A 12,073-nucleotide genomic window follows, 5' to 3' on the forward strand; every position below is an offset into this window, starting at 1 on the left:
AAGATACGAATTTTACACCATGCCAGTAATAAAGTGATCGTCTCGGTGGCCCATAAACATATATTAACTTATATAGTGTTATGTCTACTTAGATAGTGTTTATGGTCATAGAGAAGCAATTGATTGTGATTGCAATTTAACATTCGTCGTATCACGTACAATTTATTAAATTACTTTGTTTTTTGATTCTTCATTTCAACAATGACTTCGGTTTTAAATTAATTTCTCTATTAAGCTAAGATTAATATCTAAAAAGACTGTATCACTATGAATACGAATAGCTGTTGGCAATATCCATCAATGTTAATCGTTGATAGGTAAAAACACTCTATATCTCGGAAACTTTAATTCTTTTATAGTATAGAATACTATCATGGTTAACAGTATAAGTGAGGATAAAAATAGAATAAAATCTGATTGCAATATCTTTTGGAGGACATGGTTAAACAAATGCAATCATGAATCAAGTCTTTTAATTCTATCTAGATATGGTTTATATCATTATCGTTAATATACAATCGTAAGACATAAAATAGAAAGAATTAAATCCCCCCCCAAAGAAATTTATAGTTTTAGTTTTGCAAAAAGTAACAAATTGACTCGTCGTTCTCCTGGACATGGTACAGTATACAGTGTCATTTTTGTATACTTTATTACTACCGTATAACTTTCATTGTTGTTACTATTCTGGTCTATGTTGAAAATTGTTATTCCAATTAATTACAAACAGAATCAATTTAGATAAAATCTCTATTTTACTATACTTTGCAAAGTTCATTTTATTATTGTATTAAAGGAAATTTTGATCATGTAAATCATTTACAGTCCAGGATCATTTATTCCAAGAAATTGGATCGGTATCCATTCTATGTCGAATGTATCAGAATGTGTTCTGCACGAGTGTATATCTTTAAATTTATTTTCTGATATATTGTTTTATTTGAAAAAATTGTTTTTAAGTGACGATTTCTTTCGATATCATACAGGAATGTAACATGTTAATATTAATTATCGAAATTACTAAAAGAGAAAATTAATCCAGGTTGGTCCTGATAAAGGGGGGGGGTATAACATTCATGAATTTTTTTCACTCGTTACCGTGCGATCCGCTACGACGCGGTTATACTGTCCAACTCTAGCAACATCGATCGTATATAAAAAAAATTGATCCTATCGAGATATGCTGCTTTATGAGCTATGTAGAAGTAAAAAATTAAATTAAAACTGATCTAAACAGAACTTGATAACTTGCCAACTTGGATTATCTAAGATAAGATTATGCCCGTTGATAAAATAAAAAATTAAAATCTCTCTCTCTATATATATACACAAAGAATTGTATTTGTTTACTCAAACCAAGATTACCTTTCCTGTGATAAGTTGGGAACTTGGTTGTATTTCAAAGAGTTGTCGTCGACGTACAATTTTGTCAAGGTAATTGGATGAAAGACGGAAATAATGATGACTAATTACTGGTCAGAACAATTTAGCAGAGACTACAAGTTAATCTTGTATGACGATAAGTTCAATTGAGAAGGGAAATAGTCCCTTTCTAGATCAATATTGGCGGGCAAATTAGAAAATACAGAGGTCAATTGCCGATAGGCTTCAATGGACTAGGTTGATGTTATTGCTATTTGTTAATCACTTTAGCGCCTTTTTTCTGGATTCTTTCCTTTTTAGATATCATCCACAGACTTTTTCAAGTTGTCATAGTCTTCAATGTCTGTTCTACTTGAATAGAGACGAGAGAGAAATAGTACGATTGGACTGTATTATCAATTACTCTAACTATTCTTCTTCTCATCAACATGTTTCTTTCTAAATTCTTCAATTTGTCCGTATCCGGTCAATAATAGAGCGATCGTAATTGGTCTTGTTTCTACAAAACTAATTCAATAGAGACAATAGGATCGACTGCATCAATGCTTAAGCAATGACAACAATAGCGGATAAGTAATACTATTGAAAAATGAACTTTTATCATGTTGCCATGGAGTAGATCGCAACCAGATGGAGCCTTAGATAGTTGACGTATTATCTAGTTTGAAACGTCACATGAGTCACATCATTGTGATTGTCTTTGATTTCATACGCGATGTTTCTATTGTCTAAAAATTGACTTTCCTCAGGACGTACACCTATCCAAACAATTAGCACGACAACGCCCAGATTGGGGATTGGCTGTTTTCATTGTAGTAAGCATCATCACGTGAAGCGGTTTGGGTGAGTCAATAAAAGCAAAGCATGGTCTAGCGGTATACTGCAGTATACTGACTGTACCAGTGGTTCGAGGGTATTTCTATATCCGACACATTCCATCACTGGAGTTGTACTGTACAGTATGACACTTCTACTGTACTCTACGGCACAAAACGGTGTCCCTCGCACGGTTGTGGTTACAGGTAAATGACTACCGTGGCGGAAGCGCGCTTTCTTCTTGTTGACAAGAATCTGACGGACATAGTCTCCTGACACCCACGTCGAGCAACAGAGGCAAAAAATAATAAAATAATATCCTTGGCTATATATCGCCCAGAGATGGGAGTTATTTGTCTGCTATAAGCAGTAAAATATCCAATTTTGAGATCAATGATTCAAAATCGGAGTGTTTCCTCTTTAAAGAATATTAAGAATATACTACGGTACATTATACATTCTGGCGCGACCGCGTTATGAGTGTCGAAAGCACGCCTCTTAATTTAAAGTAATGGACAGTACTGTAGTTCTATCTTGACGTGTTCATCATCGTCTTCAATTAAATCCAAATTGGTCACAATTCCATGACAATCATGTAAATTCAATACCAATATTTTAAACGTTTAACATTTTTCGATTGACTGCAAAGACAGCGCGTATTAACCTTGATAATACATTGACATGATTGTAGCAGCGAAAAAAATGCTTGAGTTTAAGAAATTCCTTTTAATGACTCAGCCCTACAGGGCCTACACCCATGAAGACGAATGCAATGGCCCAATTGATAGGCGTATTACCCAGCGCCATAATTCAATAGCATAACCCATCAGTAAGGAAGAAAATATGCATCAAGCACTGCATATTTCTATCCATAGGTCAACTTTTCTAACCAACTTATAGAGGAAATGATGGACAAAATTTGGCAAGTGACATAAATCAGAGCGGTTCTCTACTGCACAGTACAGTACTGTAGTTCTACAGTCAAGGTGTACTACAGATACATGGCGCGATTCCATGATAGTCATGTCCAAATATATGGATATAGCAGATATTATTAATCTATCTTTATATGAAGTTAAATGTACACGACTAACACTACTAATATGCGAGCAATAATCACTCGATATAAAAGAATGTGATAATTCAATCTTAGCAACCACCTATGCTATTGCTAGTCTCTTAACCTACTCCATTACAGAGTATTCCCATTAACTGTTTTATTCATTATTTGCGAACGTACCCTGCTTTTCGGACTTAATTATCTCTACGTACTCCATTACAGAGTCCCATTAACTGTTTTATTCATTATTTGCGATTGTACGCTGCTTTCCGGAGTTCATTACCTCCACGTACTCTCCATTACAGAGTATTCCCATTTACTATTTTATTATTAATTATTTGCGATTGCACGCTGCTTTCCGGAGATAATTATCTACAGTATACTTACTCCATTACAGAGTATTCCCATGAACTATTTTATTCATTATTTGCGATTGTAGGCAGCTTTCTGGAGTTAATTATCGCTACGTACTCCATTACAGAGTTTTCCCATTAACCGTTTTATTCATTATTTGCGATTGTACGCTGCTTTCCGGAATTAAATATCTATTTCAAAGAAGCGTTATGAAATATGTTTTGAAGTATCGCGTTTGCTTGGTCATTCAATTCTACTACGGATACTTTCCAACGACAACACAGTAGACACGCCAATGGGAGTATTATTTTAACATTATTTTAAATAGGCATTCGTTGGCAGTTCATTAATCAATGAAAATGTCATCTCATACTATAAAATTATTTAAGCCAACCCTAAAATTGAACTTGTTCTATTGTATAAGATAGTAAAATTGTAGTTCTTTATCTCTTGACTACATAAATACTGTATTTATATCATTTACAGTTTAACTTCCTATCAATACTCATGTATAGCTTTCTTTCGGCAATAATTGTTACGTTTACATTAAAACTTACCTTGCAAACGTTCGCTGTGATCCACTAAATTGATCAGATCTTCTTCGCAACTTAAGCGAATGAAAGCCAAACTCGCTCGTGTCCAGCTTATAAGCGTGCAATAACAATATTTACAACACCCGACGTACAGTACACTAGTATAGTACTAGAAGGGACTTCACGACGTGGGATGCCCTTACCTTATTTGCATAACGTCAAAGTAACATCCTGTAGTAGTGTACCGTATATTGACAGTGAGTACTGAGTAGTAATATAATTTAATGAATTAATTATTCAGCCGGATACGGCTATAAGCAGTCAAAGTAGACAATGTACTGTCCACTTTGTATAGTATTGTATACCACTACCTGGACAATAATGTCGGTTTATGTTCGTTTACTTACTAATAAGTACCACGATAAAGTAATAATAATTACAATAATGATAAATACAGGCATGGAAATGTCCGCACATTTAGTATAATCGATGCCTAATGGCGACTGTAGATCCCTATCTCTCGCATTCAAGAGCAAGTATAAGTGCTTTGCAGACCAAATAGGGACAGTGTTCATTAAAAAGTGTTAAGTAAGCAGACAGGTAAAAGGGAAACCTTTTATGGTATTCACAGTAGGTAGCTTAATCATAGATTTTTCACATACCGACACGCGTAAATAGCGCGACTATCTTAATTCTGAATTCCACATAATTAAGTCGTCTCATGGTCATAATTAGCATTAGGGAAATAATTTTACTCTCATTACCAAAAATATCTGTCGTAGATACCTCCATTTCTAATCCACTTTTTTTAACAACTGCGATTCAGGTTATTATAATTATCAGTGATTACGGCATTTTTATTTTTCAAGGCCAAGCATTCTTGCAGAGTGTTTTATTTACAGAGTATAAGTTCGGTCTTTTTTATTTTATCCCAATCTGCCCATGGTTACTATGTAGATAAATTACCTGCGTCTTTATTATTTCGATGACGGTCTACTACCTATCTACCTACAAGTCCAACTGCACACAAACAGTACCAACTGCAGTGTTACATCCCAAAACGATGCATATCATAAAAGTTATCATGCTTACACGCTTATTAAAGCTAAAAGTGCATACTTCAGATTATAATAACGCCCATACACGAATATTTTCTGATAATAATGACTAGAATTTTATTCTAAATTAAAAAATGATTTAATACAGCTGTATACAGAGCCAATTAGTTAATTGGTTTTACCCTTTGTACGGATTAAAACATTAATACAGAAAGCTATAGTAAAATAAAATAAAACTAATAAGAAATGCCAATATTTCAATTTAAAACCGCACAAAACAATCCAAGGCATAAAATACCTTCGGAAAGAAATGGACATATTTTATTGAGGTACGGTGATTGCAATAATTCAAGTCAATACAAAAATGAATAACGATATCTAATTTATAGAATATAATACTTATGAAACTCTTAAAAGGTCATATCTGTAACAGTGAAAACTTTTTCAGTGAGAACGAATTACAATCTTACTTATACTATACTATCTATAGTATGAATATGGTTGGAAACAAATGTAGTGCCGTAAACAGCTTGTGAGAAAAGGATAAAATACATAATGATACGGAAATCTGTTTCCTATTATATGCCATCCTTTAACGCAGAACGACTAATATCCTACAAATACCACAACAAAGTTAGCATACTTAATTTTACATTCATACCATCTACATGGCTTATCTTTAAACTTTCGATATCTATATGCTAATATGTTTTTCAATGTAAAGTATAGTACAGTTAAGTATATTGCTAAATAGAATGGAGGTGTCTATTGCAATCAAAATCATTTTATGGGTATGTCATATCGTCTAGAGACAATCTGCTATTACATGATATCCTATCTAAAGCATACACAGAGGAAGTGGTTTTAATGAGATGGACCGGCGGTTGCATTGATGACGATTTTTGTTGCAACTCTTATTCCTTCCTCCGAAGGAAGATAGAACATACCTTTAAGTGTAGAACATGATGATAATATAAAGGTTAGAAAATTAATTACTAGCATATAAGTTATGTTTTAAAGGTCTTAAGCTAAAACTATTATCGGATTATACGATCAGAGAAGATAAACTTTGCTATACTAATGATCATCAATCGTACATTGGTAAGCTTCATGATATCCTCCTACCTGCTAAGCAAGCTGTCATGAAACAGGCCACGGTACCGGAGCATAACGCTCTGAATGCAATAGTAGCTAGGTCACTCTTTCTCTCCGGTGCCATTGGGGTTAAGCCACCAATTTGAATACCAATAGACGAAAAGTTTGCGAAGCCGCACAAAGCGTAAGCGGAGATAATTTCAGAACGAACCTAAATAACAATTTACAATCGATTACAACGACAAAAGTTGATACAAATATGGTATACAGTACATTTTTTCTCACAATCAGCAATACATTAAAAGATATCAATAATCCTCCGATAGTTTTTACTTGTCAATTATAATTATCAATACCTAATGTGCAATCATATTTACTAAACTCCACGGTAACAGCACATATGAAATATGATAAAACATTAAGTAAATAGGTTCATCGACGCATTTACTATCAAAATATCTAAAAAGAATACAGCCTATACAATATTGATGTCCAAGTTTACCTTTAAATACAGCCATATACGCGTACATATTTAATTACGCTTATACAATAGAATATAAGTTAGGATTTCTAGAGCATGCTGATAATCTCCTCAACGTCTGAATAAAGGAATTCTTCTTCGTTTAAAATCTCTCTCTGATCATACTAAGGATATACTCATCTAATTACAGTAACGCACAGAACCCCTCATATTACAATTACTTACTGGTATAAGAAAGGAACAAAGAGTTTTGCGTTCATTTTATAGTTAAAAAAATTGCACGGAAAAACTAAAGCAATAACTTACAGATATTACTGGATTACCAGCAGCTCGTAAGGCAATCCACTTAGAAAGTGTACTATACGCAACAAATTCGTTTGCTACAGTCTTCTCAGCTAGAAGCAAACCAACCCTGAAAGCATCCTTAGCTTCAATGCCCAATAGTAAAGCCAAAGGTGTGAATAAATATGAACAGATAAACTAAATAATATAGGACAACAAAATACATCATATTACTTGAGCAGAAAACATTTATTCCATATAATACATTACTGTGGATTAGGACTATTAAAGGCAAATTCTGTAATTACGTTAATAATGCATATACTCTAGACTCTAGATTTACCCTGAAGCTGAATTGAGGATAATCGACGAGACTACCGAAGTAGCTTAGTGTACCATCAAGGAAATTCAGTATAGCAGTAAAGACAATCAGATTGGCGGCTATATTTGCTACTAATGGTATGGCTGAAGAGGCTCCATTAGCGAATGCTTCAAAAAAGTTGGTTTCGGTACTGAGAAAGAAAGCACGCTTGTTAGTCGTATTAAAGGCTCTAACTATTATAAAAGAAAAATCTACTGTCTTAAGATCAATTTAGCTTCGTCAAATCACGAATATTTTCTGGTTTTAGTATAACTCCTAAGGAACCGTCACCAACTGTACAAGATAGCTGATAAACATTGATTGATATGCGTTACGGTAGTAATTTTCGTACCCCTTGTCTAATTTAATATCTTTGACCTCATAATCTATTTCCTTCTCAGTTTCTGGATAAACAAGTTTAGCTACTGCCAATGCAGCAGGAGCGGACATAAATGAAGCTGTTAAAAGATGAGTAGCCGGTACTCCCATTCCAATATAAGCACCTAAAACAGCTCCAGCTATGGTAGCGAAACCTCCAGTCATAACAGCATGAAGCTCGGACTTTGTCATTGTTGCAAGGAATGGTCTTACTAATAGAGGAGCTTCGGTCTAGAAATAAGGAATCAGATAGTATAACGATAGTTTAGTGAATTCCTACCTATCAATCCTTTTAAGCAGCATTCAGTATCATATATCAGCAAATTCTCATAGAAAATAAACTAATACTATATTACGTCCACTTAATGGCCAACGCAACATTAAAGTGTTTCTTGTACAGAAATCATTCATAAACTACGATACTTATTTAGAATCACAATTTAAAATTGAAAAATAATGTGTTCATGATAGCTGTTTTTGATAATAGTAAAAAAGTCATGCTATAAAATAGTTAAACTGCTTACTTGTCCGACAAAGATGTTGCCGGCTGCATTTAATGATTCTGTTGGCGATGTTCTCATAGTAACTTGCATGACACGAGCAAGTACTTTAATTATGCCTTGCATTGCACCAATATAATATAAGAAGGTAATCACAGCGCTAAAGAAAATAACCAAAGGTAATACCTAGAACATCATACAAATTCGTTAGAATAAATAATAATAATCAAAGGTGTATATTATGGTAAGAAAATATGCTGTTCACTTTTAAGCCAGATCTTATACCTAAATGAATTCTAAAGTATTTTCGATTGCAGTACAATATCTCATCGATTGCTATCTAGAATCTATCTGCCTTAAATCATTACTTAGTTTTTATACCAAAGTAATAGCTTACCTTAAAAGCAAAGAAATGATTCGTGTATAATTCACCAAAAACAAATATTGAGCCAGAATCGGTAAAATTTAAAAACGTCGTAATTAAATTACCGAGGAAATTAAACACTTGGAAACCAGCACTGGTACGTAAAATAAGTAAACCCATAAAAAACTGAATAATAATACCAACAATAACTGGTCGCCATCTTACCTATTTGATGATAATAAGTGATTTAGTCATGACAATAATATTACTTTCCTAATTTTATTAACTGTTAAAATTTTAGCGCTTTCTGTCTTTTATTGCCTCGTTTATGTGCAATAAATTGAAATTGACCTACTTGAGATCTGTGCTTAGAAAAGAACCAACATAAAAATAAATAGGCAAGTAAACCGCCGAAAGATGCAAAACGATAAGGCACAATTGGCTGATCAAGAAGTAAGAATAGAATAACTAGTCCAATCAATCCAAAGATTACAACCCTATCAAATTATAAAGACATAATTTTCGTTCGTTATTTACTATATAGCATGATTTCAGTTAATTAACTTCATGTCTTCATTGCATAGAATACATTTATTATGCGAGTACGCACGATACATGTCCATCATTGTACGAAATGACAGAATTTATACATCAATTCTCTACTGTTACGAACCATTTCAGGTAGTGCTCATATCTATCGTAGAAATTGGTTATAGGGCCAAAGATATATTTCTGTAGTGTTGGTGTAATATAGGGCAATACTTTCATTAAGACGATAATCCCCAAAATTACCATTGTAATGATAAAAAGCGGTCTCGCCCTGTCGAAGTCCATCGTACAAGCAAAAACTAGGTATACTGTATAGCCGATCAGTAAAGCAAGACTGAAGATTCTTAAGGAATATTTTTTGATGATTGGTTTATTTTCATAGAACCATGCTAAACGGTGTGAATGCCGATGGGTATTTTCGTCCGTTGGAGCTGCTATCGAGTCAGGATGATCATAGCTTGGAGCTGCCATACTGTCTTTTTCAATTACAACTGAGACCTCACCTTGCTACATGATATCGTATAGATAAAAAATAAAGGTATCATCATACGCTGCAAAAAGGTGATGTAAATGTACTCTAATTCTAAATAAAAATATTGTAATAGAATCGGCGCAATTGAAATTATCATTACTGTAGTCAGTAAATTAATACGTATCATATGATGGCTATTGTTGGTAAATGAGCCTCAAATCAAGTACTTTTAGATGCAATCGTAACAATAAATAATTACTTCTACTAGATAAATTAAGAATTGTATGCACCTGTCCATAAGAATTATTATAAACTGTTGGAGCTGTTGACTCAACCACAAGGCCAATTTCCACCTTGTTGTCCGATTTTTTCGTCATTTCTATCTCTTCCTTATTAAGTTGGGTATTGTTTTCCATGATTATCTTGCATTCAAAGCACTACCGTGACCATAAGAAGACATCCATTTAAATTGATGAATCATGTAATGATAACAATAGACGAAATTAGTAGAATACCTAAAGATTTAGTGGTTTAATATCCTAATGCTATTAACTCCTTATTGATTAAATATTGATGGGGCGAAACAAAAGAACAAAACACCAAATGTAGCCAAGTCAATTGTTATGTTTCTTTCCTGAAAGGTTAATATAAAAAATTACTATTTACTGCTTTGGAAGTAAACTAGGTGATCTATGTGATTTTTCATTATCAAATTTATTTAAATATCTCATAAAAGTCAACAATAAAGTTAAGTATAATCAAAGTTCAAATTCCACTCTTTTCTAGTGCACTGGTGAAATATTGGATTGGTTTATATTTGCTTATAATTATAACAGAAAGGAAATTATAACTACGGAAAATAACTTATTATCGCAGAATACGGCATTAAATGTTTTTGAGTTAGACACCGGATGTTGTGATAACTAATTTATAAAGTTTGAGAACATATATCCTGCCCATGTTACTGCTGTTGATATTCTCATGCCTAATAAACTGATCACTTTATCAATTTCATCCCTAAGCCAGGACACTTTGCCAACTAACTGCATCCACGCTAGCATTGAACATATTTAGTTTAAAACATGTACAACAATTGTTACGCTAAAGTAGAGAAAATGACAAGTATTCCTCTCTCAGAAATGCTATCTCATGCTATTATTATTATTTGCTACTGCATTATTATTGTTGAATGCGTACATCTACGTACTTGATGAGCATCGCTAATACTATTCATGTTTGATACGAATCAGCATGACATCCTTTTACAGGATCCGTGCTTGTAAGGTATATTTTATTTTTGTCCACAATTAATTTAAAGTCAATTTTGTCGATGGATCACACGAATATTTGTATAGGGAGGAGCAGAATAGATTATGATTGCGATTATGCGGCCATCGCTGATTGGTACGGTGCTTATGCAGTAATACATTATGATTATGCATATGCATAATCAGATAAAAATACAGGTCCGTCATAGGCTACTAAATACATTAGGATGCACGAATTTAGTAGTCCTTATTGAAGTACTTGCAGCTTGCGCAAGTTAGCGTAACGAATGATAAAATTTCAGTAGGTTATAGCTGTTGTAAATGGAAGTCGATAAAATAAAGTAGAGTTAAAATCTCTTCATAATACAACATTAGGTATGATCATTGCGTCAGTTCAGGGATAAAACTTGCAGATAAATATTCGAATTTTAATAAACTAGAAATTTCTCTAACCAAGTAGCTAGCAAGTACTAAGTGCTGTTGATTAATCGATCATCGACAGATAAGGCTGGCTAATTTAGATTAGAATCGATTATATATACACATTTAGTGTGTACTATAATAGGAAAAGTTCACCAGCACATTGATGATAAAAAGCATTATTGTAGCTACTAAAGAATAACCAACATTTTTGATGATATTTCTCATGTTGAAGGCTGAAGCAAGCACGTTTGAATCATCTTGTAGAAGACTATTAAATCTCGTTAGTAGTATAAATATGTTAGTAACGCTACGTATGAATAGAATGCCAATACTTTCAGACAATATTCGTACTGATAGCATTATTTACTGTTTACAATATCAATAATTACACCCCCTAGTACTTTAAAAATGCTACTCCTACAAACAGATAAGACAGCATTCTCAGCTTATAATACACTGGTAGACCTCCCGCTTCTTTATTAGGCGTTTCTTGTAGCAGTGTGACGTTACAAAGGTCAATTTGTAATTACCAGCAATAGGCGTATAATAAGGCTCTGCATCAATAATGTTCTCATGGAATTTGTTATGTTGTATAATAAAAAATTTCTCGATAATAACTTTCTATCATCTTACAGCATTTGCGTATGCGTTTATAGTTATGCAAATTGCATTTAGGTACAATAAAGATAAAATTTG

General features: G+C 33.3%; 1 protein-coding gene across 1 annotated transcript; it reads right to left on the bottom strand.

Moving 5' to 3' along the window:
- Positions 1–6,327: 6,327 nt before the first annotated feature.
- Positions 6,328–9,541, bottom strand: TRIADDRAFT_11737 (uncharacterized protein; the record flags this gene model as incomplete). The annotated part of the gene is made up of 8 exons (XM_002111880.1): positions 6,328–6,510; positions 7,063–7,260; positions 7,406–7,574; positions 7,776–8,032; positions 8,326–8,487; positions 8,699–8,890; positions 9,021–9,162; positions 9,339–9,541. Coding segments are annotated over 8 exons (1,506 nt in total), but the record flags the coding sequence as incomplete, so codon positions are not given.
- Positions 9,542–12,073: the final 2,532 nt, after the last annotated feature.

Source organism: Trichoplax adhaerens, genomic scaffold (genome assembly GCF_000150275.1).
Source record: "Trichoplax adhaerens TRIADscaffold_4 genomic scaffold, whole genome shotgun sequence".
NCBI lineage: Eukaryota > Metazoa > Placozoa > Uniplacotomia > Trichoplacea > Trichoplacidae > Trichoplax > Trichoplax adhaerens.